Raw genomic sequence first — 19,875 nt, 5'->3', positions numbered from 1 at the left:
TGTCCAAATGAAGTCCTTAGCAACACATATTATTAATGATAAATACATTTCTGATATATTTACAGTAGGGCATTTACAAAATGTCATTATGGGCCATGATCTACCTAATGATTTTTGGCATTAAATTTTGACCCATATAATGTATTGTTGGCTATATTGCTACAAAAATACAAATGCAATTTATGACTGGTTTGTGGTCCAAGGTCACATATAGGCACTACTTGTATTTGCTATAATTTAAAAAACTATGTTGGGCATATCATCATAACCAGGTGCTAAAGAATATACTTACAGGTGTGTGCTAAAGTTTGAAGGGTATCTGATTGTAATATTTGCATACTGATTTGTGTTTGGTCTTTATCAAACATCACATTGCAAGTATAACTTACTTCTGGAAATGCAAATCTAGTTCTCATAAGTTCACGTGTTTTTCATTTGGTTAAAATAAGGGTTTGTTGTGTAATGTAGGTGCTCTCTACGGTTTCCCAAGCCATGAGTAAGCCATCACTGAAAGACCTTTGCCCAGAGGACAAGCGTCGGATTGCTAATCTAATCCAGGAGCTGGCCAGGTAAAACCCTGCAGATATTTCATTCAGTGATCTGGTACATTTAACCCTTGCAGTGAATCTCAAGCCAACATGCATCTCTCCGTGTCGTCTCAGAGTGAGTGAGGAGAAGGAGGAATCTGTACAGAAACTCAAGGATGAACAGGAGAACTTTGAGAAAAAAATTAATCAGCTGGAGCAACAAAACCAACTCATAGTACAAGAAAGAGAAAGTATCCTTTTTTAAATTTGCATTGCTTATATGAAATACCAGTGCATTTCCTGTAGAAAATACCAGTGTTTGCGGTTTAATTTAGGAAGGGTGGGAAGGTTGTTAAACTTATGTTGAAGTTTTTTCAATCAAATGTCAATCAAATGCTCGACACACATACACTTGTACACTTGCGGTTTTTGGGTAAATGTGTCTACTTGATGATTGGTGACATAGATGCAAACAAATTACAATTTACTAAGCAAGGGGATATATCCCCTTAATCGGTTCAGTGCCTTGATGGTTTAGCTTAAACCCCTAATCCAGGGTTGTCAGGTTTTCACAGCAAAACCCGCCCCATTGCTACTAAAATTTAGCCCAAATGTGTTTCGAGCGGATCCTCCGGTAAAAAGCACATTTTGTGGATAAAATCTGCATTTTTGGCAGGGTTCATTTGCTAAAATTCCCAATCCCGGGGCTACATATTACATAATTGGGATCACTTAATCCTGCGTATGTAAAAACAACCCACGGCAACAGTGTTAACATAGCCCAATTCAGCAGGAAAACTGCAGACTTGGCAACCCTGAACTTTATATTTAAAGGCGGGGTGCATGATTTTTGAGGAACGCTTTGGAAAAGAGAGTTGGGCTGAGTACACACTTGTAGCCAATCAGGGGTATGTCTACTCACCAACATCGTTACCTGCGTATTTGTGGGGCAGGTCTATCAAAAGAAGGTCCAGATTCTATTATGGTAGGGGCGTGTTTGTTTAGGTGATCAGAGATCGTGCACCCCGCCTTTAAGGTAAATGAATGCAGCCTTGCATGCACTGTATATATGAAGTTAAGATAAAATATTTTAATTCTAGAGCTAAATCAGAGAAGCATTATGTAAATGAGTCTTTCCTAATTGTCAAACATACACAATGTCATGTTTGTTGTGGCAGAGGTGATAATAACTGATAGACGTATTATTTTTGCTGTTACTCTGTTTTTGCCAGCTAGTGAGCTGTCACCCTTCTGTCGCTACTTATATAGATGATAGGCATTTGTGGTTTTGTAAGTAATTCAAGCAGAGTAATGCATTTCAAGATGTGACTCAAATCACAGTCAACATGTTGAAGACGTGTGACAGGAAAGTGAAGGGCTGTGTTACGTTTCAGACCAGCAGGGGGCAGTGTTGTCTAAGGACTGGAGTCATGTTTATCCTTGTCGTGACTGCTGTAGGGGAAACATAACCACAGGACGTCATTGAAGGATTAATTTTTTCTTGCTTTAAATGTTTCGCTAAGGTAGACCTGGCATGTTCTTCACCAGAGTTTTTCATTTGGATATGGAAGAAAGTTGCTCGATTTGCTTCTCTGTGAACGTAAACGCAGCATGCAGTCTCTTTGTCTTTTGTCTCCATTTAATATTTTCCATTATAGATGCCAGTTCTCATGTTTTGGATTGGACTCGTCCTTCATTTGGGCCGGGCTGCTTTTTATTTTCGTTTGAAATTGAAAGAGCTGGCACCAGTCACGTGACCACTGGGAACTGTGTGGGTTTCTTCTCGTGCCAACCTGTCATCCGGCTGGCACATCACAAACTTCTCACAGTTCAGGTTTTTTCCTTGTTTATTCTCGCTGCTTTGCCAGCTCGTGTGATCCTTCTCTGGTCGAAAGACGTGGCGAACCTATCGGTTTTGCCCAACGCCGTGACATATGAAGAGTAATCGCAGGCTGCTAAATTGCAGATTTGGCAGAAGGGCTCAGAAACTACGTGAGCTCAACTCAATTAACTGCACTTTGACTCTGTGGCCTGGCATTTCCACAAAAATTCTAAACTCCATTAAAAAGAGATTGTAGTGCGAGACAAACTGTATGATCGCACCCTACGGAGATATGTCAGTCTCTAAAGATGCCGGCCCACAGAGTTGTTCTTAGAGGTTAAGGGGGAAACGAAAAGACAAACAGGCTTACGGAGGTTTGCGCAGAACAATCGTTCGCACGGTCGCCCCCGTCGCCAGGATCATGATTATCAAGAGGAAATATCTACTCACGCGTCGAAACGTAGGAGGAAGGAAAAATTATAACTTACATTCTGTGCGTAGGAAGAATTTGAAGCGCGTGTACAGAATGAAATTAGAAATTTCTCAAGCCTGTCTTTGGTATTCTACACCACGTCTCCTAGCGGTAGATTGTATTACAGAGAAGCCCACAATCTTTGTTCTTCACAAGGAATTTACATCAAGAACCATAGAAGACACAAAGGAAAGCTGAATGCGTTCATCAATATCATTAATCTTATTGAAGTTTGCATGGTCGTTTCTCTGAACGCCGTGGATGGATCTTGAGCTTTGTTTGACTAGTTCCGAGCATTTGTATCTTGGTGGGTTTCATGGTTTGGAAAAAGTTTTTGGCTAGTTGCACATTGTATTGCCTTTTAATACCTACATACCCGATAGTTAGGTAATAAACCACATGCTTTACAGTGAATGAAGTCTCATGATATATAAACAATGAAATCATCTGTGGGTTGGTGAACCAATTTGGCTGGCATTTAAATTGAAGTGTGCGGTTATGCGTATTGTCCTAATATTGATTTACATCATTTTACAACTTGCATGCAAAGTGTGTACAAGAGGCACGTGGGTGGCTCCGTAAAATATCTTCGGCACGATTTTGTTCTACCTTGAGGTGGATTTCATTATTTTATTTCTGCGAGGTCTGACAGGGGAGTGAATCATGTTGACAGCGCCTGTCTGAAATATCGAATGCAAACTCTGATTTTGTGTATTTTTGGATGGGGGTGGAGACATCGTGCCTGCAGCTTTCTTTTCTCTCCATGTAGGCCCGCAGAATGAGCTCTGATTGGCCGGCAGCCAACAGAGGTGCCTGCGCGGCGGGGCGCAGGAGAGAATCTTATCAGTCCCGCTCCAGTCGCTCCAGATTACCAGGCGCTCAGCGTTCCTCCACGCCCTTCTGTTAATGTATTAATATGTGTGTTTACGCCCAACCTGTCTATCGGAGTATCAGAAGCCTCTTGTCAGGTAGAAGGTAGATGCCTGTGTGCGATGTGCTCTGTCTGTGAGACAGGCTCTCCTTTTCTTTACAAACAAGAAGCTTATTTATGTTAAAGCTTTTGTGTTCAGCGGTTAGTCATTTGTTGACTAATTATTTTGAATGAGCTAAAATGAGGAAAAAAAATAGATATTTTCGCCCACATCATTAAGAAGCACTTTCAGATGTAATACTTATTTTGACGAAAGTTTGACATAGCAAGGATAACTTTTTCTCATTGTGGCCTTAAGCAGAAACATATTTTGCGATGTATCGCTTTTTGCATTTGGCAGATTTAGCGAATCGGTGATTCTTACGAAATCCAGACTTAAAAGGGTTCCAGCATCAGATTTTTATAAAAAGCCATTGAATTTTTTTGCACATAAGTTTAAGGTCTGAACTAAATTTAAATTATTTTTACAGGATTTAAAAAATATTTCCTATAGAATTATTTACATTTTTTAGATTATCATTATGAAAATTAACATTACCGCAACATGATATTACATTAAATATATGCATTTACAAACTCATGTTTCGGTAATGAGAACTAAAAAGTTGTCTAGTTACTATGACAAACATAATTTCAACTTTTATCTGGAGAGAAAAAATAAGAACTGCTTACCTGGTAGCCATCTTGAGTGTCACAGTCAATTATGTCCCTTCCAACAATTTTTTAAATGTTAGTTCCTTGAGGGCTTAAACAATGATTGAAAATTGTTGCGGAGGATGAGAATTTTTCTTGGACACATTTATATTCCTTATTATTGTCTTTTCATTTACCAATGATCACCAAATAGCACATGTTTCTTTACTGTAAATGTTTATAGTATAACATGCACTGAAGCTTTTTATTTTTTATGTTTTTTAATTATAAATATTTCCATGTCAAATAACCAAAATCCAGTCATGGACACATTGCGGTAATTAAAAATTTCCCCTTAAATGTGGAAAAAAAATTGGTTTGTATGAAGTCATTTGAAATCATGTGCAAAATAGTACATGAAGAGATGTTTGTAACTGTATGCTTCTTATTTTGATACTCGTACTTTGCATTTACTTTTTTTTATCAAAATGTTTCATGACACCTCATAAGTCTAATTTCGCGAAAATCACCTGAATGCAAATGCTATTTTTTTAAGCAATAAGTTTGGCTTTAAAGTCTGATTGGAAACCGTTATAAAATAATGAATAAAAACACATTTGTGACTGCTTGTCCCAAGTAAAAATAAAGTGGATCAAAAAAGTTTTATGAAAGATTTTATCACAAATGTTGATTAATAAGAATTAATACATGCTGAAACTATACTAATGTTAGTTAATGTCAATACAGTTATTCATGTAGGTTCATGATGCGTTAATGATAAGTTAGATGTATTGGTAAATGCAGAAATTAAAATGAACTAAGATTAATAAATGCTGTAGAAGTATTGTTCATTGTTAGTTCATGTTAGCTAATGGTAGTGCATTAACTAATTGTTAACAAATACAACCTTATTGTGGTGTTACCGTTTATCTCAAGTAATACTAGAGACATGTTTTTGTATACCAGGTACAAAATTAGTGCATGATAATAGTATATTTACTAAGTGTACATAAATAGTGTATTTTAGTGCACTTTTAATACATCTGGGGTGCATTACCAGTCAAAAGTTTGGAGACTTGAATGGATTTTTTTATGATCTAACATACCTTTTGATTTAAAGACTTATGCATAAATGATTGAAATGAGTTATGTAGACAAATATAAATTATGCATGCTTATGAATTTCTGTACAAACTTAAATTTTAATTAAAAACTTAATTGGATCTTACAGTGAAGGAAAACCAAATGGTTTAAGAGAGGACTGTGCAGAGCTATAGTCTTATCAAAGGATACTTTTTTGAATTGGCAAACTTTTTTTGAGTAATGTTAGAGTACTAGGGAAAGTACTATTACAAATGTTTATTTATTAAACAGTGAGTCCTTTTAAATCTGTGATTTTACCGCAGTGCAATTTGTGTTGTACCATCCATAGTAAGATCTCTTTAATGCTCACCCTTTCTTGTTTCATTGCTGGTTTTGTTATTAGTTTGCCCTAGCACTTGTTTCTGTTATCTATAGAATATTATAGAGTCTTCTATAGCAAGCTTTGTTTTTAGGTGTGATTTACCATGCTGGTTTTATGAGTATTGGATTGTGAGACTGTTGAGCAAAAAGAGGATTTAGTGCATATTGACACCGTAATGGCAGAGATGAAGCCTATAAATAATCTCTATAACTTTCTAACTTTCAGACTGTTTGATCTGTCTCCCATTTCTAGAGTTCCTGGGCTTTGAGGTTTTATGATGATAGCTAAGCGTCTTCACTTCACAGCCAAGTTAATTATTAAGAGACCTAAAGAGTTATATTGCCTGAATTGTTTTTTGGGAAAATTAGATGTACAGAATAGAGTAGCGCATGTGGATGTGAATGTCATGCTGTCATTAGCCGGTGTGGATGTGGTTCTGCAGATCAAATGATCCCTGCCTGGTTCTGTGTGTGTGCCAGCTCTCTCTGTCTCACAGCCTGGCATCCTGCCCACTCCTGCCCGGCCAGACCCAGATGGAAGAGCGTGTGAAGCCCTCGCCCTGAAGAAACACTTCTATCTCCACAGCAGTGCAGTCTCTGCTCTTCTTCTCCATCTGCACATTTTTTTAGAAGTCACAAACATGACTTTAGGTATTGGTTGCTGGGATTGAGCCAGAGAAACTCAAATGCCAGGAGCTGGGCTAGGAGTCTGGCTGGTCTCTCTTTCGTTTGGATATGTGGGCATGAAAGTGCAGTCAGGTTTTCCATAAAGAAAATTCTTGAGATTTTCTTGATTAAGTTCCACTTGGTCGATGGATTTTTATTTTAGGATGTTCAGATTTGTGTTTTTACAATTCTGTGTAATTTCCCCAGAGAAATTAAAACATTTCGGTCTTTGATGCTCGTGAGCATTTAAATTTGTTTACTTCGTGACAAAGAAACGGAACAAGTTTGGTAGTTCCTCTCTGAGGAGGTACAGTAAAAAATGTAAGGCTCAGAATAATAACAATACATTTTTAAATCAGAGATCAGTAGGATTCTCAAGACGTTTTTCGTTTTTTTAAGTCAACATAAAAATGCTTATTGGAGAACACTGAGGTTTTAGAGATGCGTAAAATTATTGGTTATATATATCGGTGTTCCCAGTGGGATATTGGGTGAGACAATACGTCTATATTGGTATGGTCTAATATGACCCTCCTTTGCAAAAGCTCTGCCAGCATGGAAACCGAAGTCAGACGTAAGCTTTCAAACCTGCTCGCGTGTTGTGCAACTTTGTGTTTTTAAACTGGGAGGAAACCCCTGGATTTAATTTTTTATCATACACTGTTTTAACAAGAAACATGAGGTTTTGACTTGTGCATAAACATTTATTCCACGCCCACCGAAAAATGCCAAGGTATCCATTGCATACCGCAGTTCATCTCAATTTTGGTCCGTATCACTCAGCCCTATTATTTATGTACATACTTTATATATTTTTAATTTTGTATAATATAATAATAGCTTGATCCACCTCTGAAACCTTGCGTACAAACTTCAGTACAAAATTTTTACATTGCTAAAAATGTTATTTTGTGTATTTGATGTTTGCGTGGTTTATGGTTAAAAAACACATTATTTTCTACATACTGTACATTTTTGTAGCTCCAGATTTCACTCTCTTCCTGAAACGCACGGCTTTAAAAAGCTCAGTGTCCCTGATTGGCCAGCTAATCTGTACGTTGGGATTGGCCTGAATACCTCTGACGTCAGCCGGAAATGTGACGCTCCTTACCATGTTTGAAAGACTTGGTCACAATGCAATGCTAACAGGAGTTAACTTATAGGCTGTGAGTCCAAAGCGGGAGGAATTATGGTAATGTCGGTCTTGTCTACATCACCAATCCCAGGAAGTAAACTGTTGCCTAAAATCTGTATGTTTGTTGTAGTCCAAGAAAAGAGATTTACATTGGAAACGATAACTCAGGTCATTGTTTACTTTGGGATTTGTACCTTTTGCATATCGTTAACATGTACCAATACACACTTACACACCAAAGGAAACGTTAAATCACGAATCGGATAATTGGTGCTTTTTAATGTAAGGAATTTTTCGAGCTCCTCGAATAGTTGTAACATCTTTGTCTTTGTTTTGTTTTTGGTGCATAGGCCATTAGGTCACAGATCAGCAAGTCACTACTATATTATTAATATTATGAAAGACTCTTGTGATTTGAACTTTGCCCCATCCGAAGCAGAAAGGTATTTGTTTTATCTGTGATTTCTAATGAGAGCTCTGGGCCTTTTAAATTATATATTTGGGTTTTCAGCTTAGCGTACATCTGTTTCTAAGGCTACCAGATACCTCTGGGGCACCATTTATATTCTTTAAAGAAGGATCTTTCATTTTTTTTCTACTTCAGTATACAGTCTTGCCCACTCAGCATTAGGTTGCATTGGGGAAAATGGATTACCGTGTCTAGCTTGGAAGGAGAGAGAGTTTTAGTGTAAGTGCGAACAGCGGCAGAGTTATTCAGTGCGTGTTGACCCTTGACCCGCAGCGTAGGCCTGCAGCAGCAGTACAGAGAGTGTCAGGAGCTGCTGGGACTCTATCAACAGTACCTTTCCCAACAGCAAGAGAAACTCAACAGGTCTATCACCCTGCTCGATCAGTCCTGCTCCCACAGCAAGGTGAGTACTGAATGAGAGCTCATTTGTGTGTGGGAGAGAGAGAGAGAGGCCAAAAGTGTCTTGGAGTAAAAGTGTGCACTGAATTTTGATCTGTCAGTTTCTTTTAATGTTAGTATTTCTGCCTGTTTTTTATTGCATACTATGACCAGAGTTGCTCCAAGTTAGTTGGGCATTGGCTAATTTTTAATAATTAAAGCCAATTTGATATTTTATGTATTGGATGGATGTTTTTATCTAAGGCCACTGAAAGTGCATTCACTTTTACAAGTTCATGCATTCCCTGGTAATATGTTTGTATATACTGTATTTGTATATATTATATATGCATCTATATTTGTACACTTTTAGAACAGATGTGTTAAAAACAACACCATTAGTGATGGTTCTGGGACAACATACTAAATGCATTGTCCCACAATACACACATCTCTGTGTTATTATTGGAACAACACATTATGTGTACCTTTTAACATAACTTGTGTTTTATTTGAACACAAAATTACACATTATGTGTTAAAGTTACACATAATATGTTAAAAGCATAACACAAAAAATGTTAAAAAAATTAACATACTTTCTTAGGTGTGAACGTTCGAGGGTGAAAACATAAAAATATTTTATCGGATGTGCGTTTCATTTACACAGCGACAGCTTTTTTGGGGCTTAAAAACGCAAAAAGCATAGATATGTATAAAGGCTAGATGTGTTATGGTGGAGTCTCTAACGTCATCAGCTGGCGGCCATCTTACCACAGGCAGCTCGCTCAATTGTAGCATTGAGTTTTAATGGTGCAGGTACTTTTTATTGACCATAACCTGCTCAATTTTCTACCAATTTTCAAACGGTTTGGTTTCTTACAAACCTTACAAACGTGGCTATAATGATGATTTAACATGTTTTATGAATTTTTTTTGTATAATATGCAGTGTCATAGGTACATCTTTGACGTGTATAACAAACCAAATCGTTTGAAAATTGGTGGAAAGTTGAGCAGGTTGTGGTCATTTAGGAGTGCCTGCACTATTGGAGCTCGGTGCTTTGAGTGGGCGGGCTCCCTGTGGTAGGATGGCCGCCAAATGCGGACGTTCCACTCAATTGGCCAGCAGCGCGGGCGAGACATCTAGCCTTTATACATATCTATGCAAAAAGTGAAACCACCCTCCAGAGTGGAAATCTTAAAAACGCTTTACCATCGTGTTCCTGCTAAAGGGTAAAAACGCAAAAGTCTGCTCACGGTGGCTCTCGTACGCATTTACATCACAGGCATGCCCCAGTTCAGGAAAATAACAAGAAACATGTCGGATTATTTCCATACGACGAACCTTCAAGTTGCCATAGCAGCTCTGATAAATATACAAGAGTCTTTCCAGCAGTTGTACAAATTATTTACAGCTAGTATTACTGATCAGAGAATGTGCATTAATTACCTCAATGAAATTGTTAATGCCCCAATTCATCGGAGGCAAACCAGACGGCTTTGGACGAGACCTGGGAGAACATGGAAGAAGGTTGTACGCAGGCGTGTGGACTTGGTGTTGTTGTGTGTCAGTGCTTCACATTGCCACCTAGCCCCCTGGTTTGCATACTACTTCGAATATACCACACTTTTGCGTCACCATATGCATGCAGATTTCCCCCAAAACCCTCGTATAAACGTTTTCTCTTCAGATCGTTTCCGTGTAAACGTAGCCTTAGAGTGTATATGTGTATATATATCCCATAACATTATAACCACCTGCCTAATATTGTGTAGGTCCCCCTTTAGCCACCAAAACAGCCCTGCCCCGTCAATGCATGGATTCCACTAGACCTTTCTATCAGAACCAGCATTCACCAGCAGGAAAAATGGGCAAGCGTATGGATCTGAGCAACTTTGACAAGGGCAAAATTGTGATGGCAAGATGACTGGGTCAGAGCGGGTCCTACACAGTTAGGCAGGCGGTCATAATGTTATGGCTGATCGGTGTACATATGTATATAAATATGTATATGTATGTCCATAATGCATGTATAAAGTAGGGATATGCAGAACAACCTCAAAATCAGAATTTTCTAAATCAACTAGTTAGGAGTATTGTGTTTCTTTTATTTATTCATATTAAATCATGCTAGCTTCATGCTAGCTTCATGCTAAATCATGCTAGCTTCATGATAAATCATGTTAGCTTTTTTTGTTAAGGCTTAAATCAAAACAAACAAACTGTAGTTTGATTGATATCAATTGGAACACATCAAAAATGGAGTGATCTCGTTTTGGAACCAAACTCTTCATTTAGACTGTAGTCATGTCACACACCCCTCAGATGTGTTTGCAAGAGGATGATGTGCACACTGAGGCATTTTTGCATTCAAAAACGGCAACATAAATTAATTATTGTATTTAATTTTTATGACAAAACTGACGCATGTGTTCACAAACCAACCATTTTTAAGCATCGCTCAGGCTGCATTCAAAACACGTTTCGGGGTGAATACCCACTTACAGATGTATGGATGATAAGTGCAGCTTTCAATAGGCTGCTGACAGGTATACAACACATAAATAAATACACTAAATATTCACTTTTTTATTGCACAAAACTGCCATAGTCTTTATAAAAGACATGGATCAATGGATTATGCATAATAATGGCAGCATAGTTTATAGCAGTCAATTTGAAGTCTGACAGTAACTGTCCTGAAATTTGTTGAAGGTTGTGAATTTGTTACTAAAGCAGTGTTTTGATGGCCGTGCTTCGAAGGGGATGAATTTCAAGATAAGAAGTTTTAAGTGCGCTGACAATTGTTGCATCCATAACTGTTAACCTGTCTCATTCATCCCCTTTAGAGAACTTGTAGCCAAAATATTAAAATAATATAAACTAAACGTGACCCTGCCTGATAAAACTCATCTAAAGTAATTTGTTGTGATTTACATTATGTAAGATGATTTGCATAAGATACAAAAATAACCTAAAATATTACAAAATATAACCTTGATATCTTTAATATTGACTGATTTCAATCTTTGAAATGACCTTACTCAATGTAATGTAACACTTTACTTGAGGGGTGTTCATAAGACTGACATTGTTTGAGATGTCCTTATGACAACTTGACATTAACCAATACATCATAACTTGTCATGACAACTTGACATTACCAATAATACATAAATGACCACTTTTTACCAGTGATATCATTTTTCATATAGTTTTATAACAGCGTCATGAATATTTTTCTTGACCTCAACTACAGTGGTACAAATATAATTTTTCATTACAATGTCATTAAGTGTTTATTCTCTGTCAAATAGTTTTATAACAGTGTCATGAATATTTTTCTTGACCTCAACTACAGTGGTACTACAACCTAAAATTAAATGAAAACAATACAATAATGGGTTCAGCCATGCAGCGTTGGGTCCATATTGCTGCAAAGTAAATTACGTTAAATTAAATTGATTAAAGGGGGGGGGGTTTAATGGTATTTCAAGCATTCTGACTTATTAACACAGTTATAGAGTTGTTTCCTCATGCTTAACGTAGGCAAAGTGTCAAAACAGCAGTTGGACGTGTTACAGAGTACTTCTGTGCAGAATGCACTTCGCCAGGGTTCATACAAGTTTCGGCAAGTTTTTTTCGATTACAGTTCTAACTGACGTTTCAGGGGTTTTCGATACGTATCACTTCTTTATATAGGCTTCCACCGGAAAACTTCTCCCGGAAAACCCCGCCCACCCGTCAATCAGCAGGAGACGCTAGAGCTGCTAACAGCTTATCACGCCACTCAGCTTTGTTTAATTTCAAAAGTCAACAATGGCATGAAAGAAGTGCGTTTTTGGATGTAAGGAGAAGACATCCAGCCTCATGAAAACAATGGATATAGTTTATTATCCGGGGTAGCAGCAGAGTTTTGCTTGTGTGTTTGATGCGATGGATTTTCCCAACCGGGTCATGACGAGTTGCACGCGGTAAGTAAGACTTCTGTCTTATGTTGGAAATAGTCGCGTGCATATTATAGAAATGATACGAACATGTAGTGAATCATAAGTTAAAACAGTGTTGTATAGTGTTGCATGACTCGTACTCGCTCCTCCCGCGGTATAACTCCTCCTTCTTCATTTTTTCGTACGTTATCGGAAAGATTCGGTAAGCTTTCTTTTATAAATCTGATTAAACTAAAGACTCTTCAGAGATATAAAGGATGACATACTACTCTATAGGTACTCCAGATTAACATCAGAAATGCAGAAACAGCGTGTGTTACGTGAGCTTTAAATGTTTTGTTAGTTTTTGTCAGAAAATTTCAGAACCCCTTGTTCTGTTCGTTGTCAAGTTTTGTTAGTTGTCAGTTGTTTTATGTTTAATTGAACAAACGACATAATTGAACAGATGACACTTAAAATATGCATACAAATCTCCTTTATGTTTGACACGTGTCATGTCATGATTATGAAGATGTCATGTCAGTATTATGAACACCCTTTCAAGTAAAGTGTTACCCAAAGTAAAATGCTCCTAATTTCATCATTAGATCATGAGACTTAAGTTTGAATTTTACAAGAAATGTTACAAATAAGAAACACATCTAGATAAGTTTAATATTCAACTACACTAGGTAATTGATAAATACTGAGCTATCCTTTATAACATTGAATACTACTCTTGTTTTATTAGCTATTGAAAAGCTCCTATTGTTTTAGTTAAGGCACAGGCATAGATTATGCACCCTGTTCACCCCTATCCTCAAGTTGCTGTAAGGGAAATGAGCTTGTCCTCTCTGAAACCTTGGCTGTGAGTAATGTATGTTTACATGCTCCACGACCTCCTCTTGAATTAGTCAGCGACCCACTTCTGTCCCCTCAGAGGCGAACGATTCTCCTTTGTCCTGAATGTTTATCTTATCAGTGATTGACCTTGAGTCGCTGCATCCTCTCAGGGAGAGCCCACCTTGCCTGACTCTCTACGTTTGCGGCCACCTTTGTGCCCCATTATTAAAAGGTGACTTGTAGACACACGCTCTCTGCCTCTGCTCCATCCCACAGGTACCAAGCAGCGAGGGGACGTCCAGGAGGTCTTGCTGTGGAGGTCAGCAAGGGAATGCTTTAGGTGGCTCTTACTTGGACTTGACTTCTTTAGGAAGAAGGGCAGATAGAGGTGGATCAGTTGCCAGAACTTTCAACGCTCCCACCAGCAGCTCTGACCACAACTGCGAAGTCCATCACAGTCACAACCATCATGAATGCTCTGATAGGAGAGGCAGTGATCCCATGTGTAACAGGAAACCCTCGACCTGTGAAGCCCCGAGGCTAGAACCCATGCCCTCTCATCAGCACCACAGGGCGGAGAACGGCAGCTTGTGTGGTGCAGTACAAACCAAACAAGCGACCCCTTTAGGTCAGGAGAACTGGGAGGAGAAACGTCATCATCTGCTTCTGCAGAAGAAACAGCTGGAGATGAAGAGAGAGCAAATTCAAGCCAGATTGGCTTTACAGGAAGAGAAACTTTTACTACAGAACCAACAGCTTCGCCAATCTTACCTTCACTACAGCAAGTATGAATTATTAGTAATTGATACACATAAAAATGTTTTAATAATAGTGGATGTGGATAATTTGAGTTTCCTCTTGCATACTCCTTTGAAGGCTTCAGCAAGAAACTGCAGCAGATTTTGAGAATCGTCAAAATGGAACCAACTGTGTTGGTCAACAGTCGAGTTTTGTGGTTGACCGAGGGGCACTCAGGTGGAGCTTTTTTCCAGTTTCGAAACTAAATGCAGACTTTAAAGGTTAAACATTTACATACATATCTAAAAAAAAATTATTTTTGTTTAGCAGTGAAGTAAGAGAGGGAGAATCACAAACTCTGCAGCAAAGTGTTCAACAACCTTCAAGTGATATCCGGTCACAAGAACTCGCAGCAAATATCCAGCAACCTGCACACAAGCGCTCACGTGGTATGTTGGGAATTGTGATGTGTTTTAATGTATATAAGAACATTTTATGCTACTGTATATTTCGATAGTCCACTTTGGACATTTTGCTAACTATAAGTAACTTTGTAATCTTGCCAACTTGGGCTGGGCGTTATATTGAGTTTTGGTAATGTATCAATATTTTTTCCAAACGGGATAAGACAATACCATCTACATCGGTATGGTCTGAAATGTCTCTTCTTTGCAACAGATACTTTGCCAGGAAATGTACACTGAGGTCAGATGTAAGCTTTCCAATCAGGTCACATGCAGCTGTATATTTTTAAAAGGAGGAAAACCCCGTCTTTAAAATGTATTTTTATCATACGATATTTTAATAAAGGTGGTTGTGACATTTCACATGAGCCTTGACATGCATGTAAACCTTTATGATACCTATATGATAATGAAATGAAAACAATGTAAATAAATACTATTATTCAAATTGATAACTGCTAATATAATATCAGGGGAAATAACTCACAATTATGATTTTTTTCTTAACTGTGCAGCCCTTTCAAAAAATATATATTTATATGCATTGATGCATAATACAATGATGGTTAAATGAAGGATCATGGGTGGATAGAGATCCACACATTCATCTATTATTGGCAGATATATAAACAATATTCACCTTTAGTATATAGACAGAATTTGATTAAATAATTTGTGTTTAAACCCTCTGTTTGTTACAATGAACCCCACCTATGGGGTAAGTTGTAACGTTTGCACTCCTGTAACTTTCGGTGTAATATACGATAACAGTAGGTCCCACAAACAAACTTTAAGTGTTTATTTGTAGCAGAGAGGTGTGTGTTGATTGTGTAAAAAAATGGTTAATCTAACTTAAATATTTTTTGAATGATAGAGCCAAAGTCAAAAAGCATTCGGTTGTGCCCCGCTCTCCCCTACTGAGATATTTATTGTATATTGCTGTTCCAAGTTATGAATTTTGGTCAATTTCGCCCAGCCTTAATGTTAACTAACTCTGAGTATTAGTACAGTACAGTGTTTCCCCAACCCTGTTCCTGGAGGCACACCAACACTACACATTTTCCAACTCTTCCTATTCAAACACACCTGAATCCACTCATCAACTCATTAGTAGAGATTCCAAGATAGAAAATAATGGGGTCTCAGATGTGAGAGACATTCTGTTGGTGTGCCACCAGAAACATTAGTAGACTGTAAGGGAAGAGGTTATGTCTAGTAGAATAAGTTGCAAATAAAGTGACGGTCTAAAGCCATTTCATGGATTCTGACTAATTAACACTCTTTAAGACATCATGCTAAACATTGACAAAGTGTCAAAATAGCAGTTGGACGTATGATGGAGTATTTCTGTTCCGAATGCACTTCACCAGGCTTCATACAGGTTTCATGAAAGATTCATCCGTAACAATATTGCTTTATTCTTTTTATGGGCAATTTCAGTGCTGGAAGTTCAGTGGAAGTCCTTATATGGGCACTTTAACCAGAATAGAGCACGCACGCACCAACCAACAAAGCGCTGACAAAAATTCAACATCACCAAAGAAGTGTGTTGATTTTTGAGGGAAATTTAGTTTGTTCAGCTTCCCAATGAATCCAGCCTTATGGAAACAATGGATACAGTTTGTTTATCCGGGTAGCAGCGGAGTTATGCATGTGTTTAACGCTGGATTTTGTTGAAATGGGGTAGTCCCAAACAGGTCATGACCCTACTGAAAAATCCAGCTAAAACCAGCATAAGCTGGTAGCTGGTTTTAGCTGGTCTTAGCTGGTTTAAGGTGGTTTACGCTGGTCCTCCCAGCATGACAAAGCTGGTCATGCTGGTGGGCCAGCTGGTATTCCAGCATGACCAGCTAAGTCCAGCTAGACCAGCTTAAAATGTGACCAAAACACAGCTAGACCAGCTTGTTACACCAGCAAAACCAGCTTCCTACACCAGCAAAACCATCTAAAACCAAGCTGGGGACCAACTAAATCCAGCTCACCAGCTTATGCTGGTCTTAGCTGGATTTTTCAGTAGGGGAGTCACAGGCGGTAAGTAGAACTGCAACAAATGTGTGTTTTGTTGGCAGTCGGCATTTAAGTGCATATAATATAAACGTCACGGCGTGTGTTATGTGAGCTTTAATGTAAGTTTCATGTTGTTGCAAAGATGCTTCTAGTCAGTTGAATGTCTTGGGGATCATCACAATAGTTTTAGTGAATAAAAAGCAGGCCGTCTTCTACTGCTATAATAGATGTTAGTTGACAAGAAGTTGCAAAGTTACTGGTCAAATGTGGACTATCGTAATAGTGTTACCAATAAAAAAACTTCACTGGTTGAGGAGTAAGCAGGTCTCTTTACAACATCAGTTTTACGTCTTGAATCGGACATTCAAATTACTTCATTTAAAGTGTACTTGATTTCCTCCCTGTAGAGATCTCCATTAACAGGAAGGATATGGCCACCTCTCCCGTGGTTCCTGAATGCCTCCGGACATCTGCTCTTCCCACAATTCCTCCTCTTGGTCTTCCCAGCACTCCACAGGTCTCTAGGTAAGTTAAGGTGTCCCTCAATGTTTCCTCCGACATAGATTCTTCTTCTTCTAGGCATCTAATTCATCTCAATCTAGCTCCCCGTCATGACCATCTGAAAGTGTCTGAAATAATCGCTGCTGGGTTTTTCACTACGTCTGTATTTTTAGATGCGGAAAACATTTAATTTTGGCCCCTGACAGTTTGGTCACTCAACATCCGCTCTCTCGATTCAGGAGAGAGGCTGCGATTCCAATTTAAAGATGGAAAAAAGTCTTGAGATGCTTGAGAGAAGCCGCTCTCAGGAAACGCAATGAAAGGCCCCCTACAAGTAAATACAATTTAACAAGTTCAATTCCACAGGGAGTGAAAAGACGGAAATGACAGCAATTTTGGCGTAACAGTACAGCGGGAGTCAAGGCTATGTATTAATTGTGTTTTTGGACTTTCTGCCTGTGTGATGGAGCTTTTTAATGCAAGGATGTGAAGGAAGAGGGAGGAATGGGGGTAGTGATGTATGGGGAAAGCAAAATAAAACCGGACGAGCAGAGGAGCGGCGTAGGAAGCTGGTCCGAGCCGAACACAGCGCGAGCCCTGTTTGATGAGTTAAATGAAGATTTTTGCCGGCCAGCGCCGAGGCTGACAGGAGCCAAGCTGAGTCCCATTAGCTAGCGTAGCAGGGCCCAACAGCAGGTGTAATTGAAGCGAGTCTTCCAGCCCGGGCCGAGAACGCGCCGCCTCCCTCAACTTAATGAGAAAGAGAGAGGCAGAGAATGAATCACTGACCGCTAGCGCGAGACACACTCTGGGATGGGGAAGGAAATTCATTACCGCTTTCTTTTAACGTAGAAAGGTAATTAATGTGACAGCATGTCTTTTTCCCTCCTCCAACCCCTACCGCGAGAGCGAATGCGTGTCTCGTTTAAGCGTGCCATCTTTGAAAAATGCAGATTATTTGTAACTCGTTTGTAAGGCGTATTTCTCTCCCCCCTCCCAAGTAAAATATACTGACTTCGAAAGTAATTGTCTTTTCTTTTTTCACTGTATGCTATGGTGAATGTTTTGCATTAACGTGTTCCTTTCCGTCTCCAACGTTTTATTACCAAGCAGAACTTTAGAGCGACTGGGGAAATTAGACTGCTTTGTGTGCGCCCATGATATTTGTGGGTGGCATATCAAGAGGATGTCAAAACTGACAGAGAACCGAATACTCCGGTATACTTAATATGTACCAGCCAACTTGAGAGGGGCCAAATGTGAACTACGATTGGGGCAGCGGTGTGTCTCTTAATGAACAGTCAAACTCTTGAATTTCAAGTAGCCGTTTCAGATTCAAATTTCCCTTTTTGCTTCGTGTCAAACATGCAAGACGAAATTGGAACTGAAATCCCTGTTCAATTAAATGCATTTCTATAAATCTGGCATGCAAATCATACTTTGATTTAAAAAGATCGAGAGCATGAACTCTAACAAATTGACAGTGCTTATGCTAACAAGCACTATGGAAAGTTTATATATGGATGATAAATATTTTATTGTAGGTCTCCTCCATATGGAAGGGTTTCTTTGCATTATTCAAAGCGAAATCCGATTTGCGGAAATCAATGCGGTGTAGTTTCTTCAATAGGTTTTTTATTTTTTGAGGAGACAGAGGTTGGTTGCCGCCAGGTTGACTGATGGATAACCTCAGGTTTAATGTCAGGGGAACCAGTGCTAGGAAAACTATTGTACTGACTGTCCCGATCACCCCACACTGAATCAATACAGCTTTAAAGTGCTTCATTATTGCTTGCATAAAAGGAATAAAGCTTTGAAAAAGTCCTCATGTAAATGAAAATTATTATTGATGTCCTGCGTCTTTTCTTGACGCTAGAGATCATAATATTTCATCCAAGTAGTTTTATTTGATTTGGCGTGGCATGAACATAAGTGCAGATTTGGCTCATACAGATTCTGCTTCTCGCATAGTAATACTAATATAAGTGTGTCTTATTAAAGAAAATTAATGAAACTGTGTATATTAGCACTTAAAATTGTATTGCTGCTGTACGATAAGTGCTTGGTTTACTTCTCACTTTCGTAAGTTGTATAAAAAAGTCTGCTAAATGTTTAAAAGGAAATCTTTTGGCTTCACATAAGGTGATGAAGGTCAGATTGATAAACCCTCACAGCTACATGATACACTCCTAAAAATAAAGCTGCTTCATGATGTGATAGAATAACCATTGGCTGAATGGTTTCCTTTAAAAAACTTAACCATCTAAAAAACCTTTCTGTTTCAAAAAAGTTTTTTTTTTGGTGAAAAATATTCTTCAGATTATAAAAAGGTAAGAAAGAAATGGTTCTTTAAAGGCAGTGTGCATGATCTCTGAAAGCCAATGTTGATATTTGAAATCACCTAAACAAACACGCCCCTACGCCAATGGAATCTGGACCTTTTTTTGATAGACCCGCCCCTCACATACGCAATCCAGGCAACGATGTCGGTTAGTAGACATGCCCCTTATTGCTGATTGGCTACAAGTGTGTTTTGGTACTCGGCCTGACTCCCTTTTCCAAAGCATTCTCAGAGATTGTGCACTGCACCTTTAAAGATCGGTTCTGTGAACTCTGCCTTTAAAGAATGGTATTAATTTTAATTCATTCCCCGCCAGCCATTTTTTGAAAAGTTGCCCGCTAGGACTTTTTTGTGATTTCACAAGAGTTTCACAAAATGCCTTCCAGGAAAATTTTCTTCAAAAATATATGAACATAAAAATATATCAAATGAAAGAACAGACCCTCTGCTTTCAAACAAACAATAAACAAACAAATAAACAAAACGAGAAAAAAGTTTCATCCTATCTATATTTTTTCTCTGCTTATAAACTCTTAAATATGGGTATTTATT

The 19,875-nt window shown here is 38.5% G+C and overlaps 1 protein-coding gene across 5 annotated transcripts in view; it reads left to right on the top strand.

Moving 5' to 3' along the window:
- kiaa1328 (KIAA1328 ortholog) overlaps positions 1–19,875 on the top strand; it is a 31,471-nt gene that overhangs the window by 4,433 nt on the left and 7,163 nt on the right. For 2 of the 5 annotated variants that reach the window (XM_055180372.2, XM_055180370.2), the window contains exons 5-11: positions 469–569; positions 663–778; positions 8,398–8,522; positions 13,549–14,057; positions 14,149–14,247; positions 14,338–14,459; positions 16,889–17,006. In XM_055180372.2, the coding sequence (XP_055036347.2) occupies positions 469–569; positions 663–778; positions 8,398–8,522; positions 13,549–14,057; positions 14,149–14,247; positions 14,338–14,459; positions 16,889–17,006 (1,190 nt within the window). Of the gene's footprint in view, positions 1–468; positions 570–662; positions 779–8,397; positions 8,523–13,548; positions 14,058–14,148; positions 14,248–14,337; positions 14,460–14,688; positions 14,812–16,888; positions 17,007–19,875 lie in introns of those variants that run through there. The other 3 variants (XM_055180371.2, XM_055180375.2, XM_055180374.2) reach the window with 3 other exon arrangements.

This window comes from Misgurnus anguillicaudatus, chromosome 9 (assembly GCF_027580225.2).
Source record: "Misgurnus anguillicaudatus chromosome 9, ASM2758022v2, whole genome shotgun sequence".
Taxonomy (NCBI): domain Eukaryota; kingdom Metazoa; phylum Chordata; class Actinopteri; order Cypriniformes; family Cobitidae; genus Misgurnus; species Misgurnus anguillicaudatus.
This window is presented reverse-complemented; position numbering and strand designations above follow the sequence as displayed.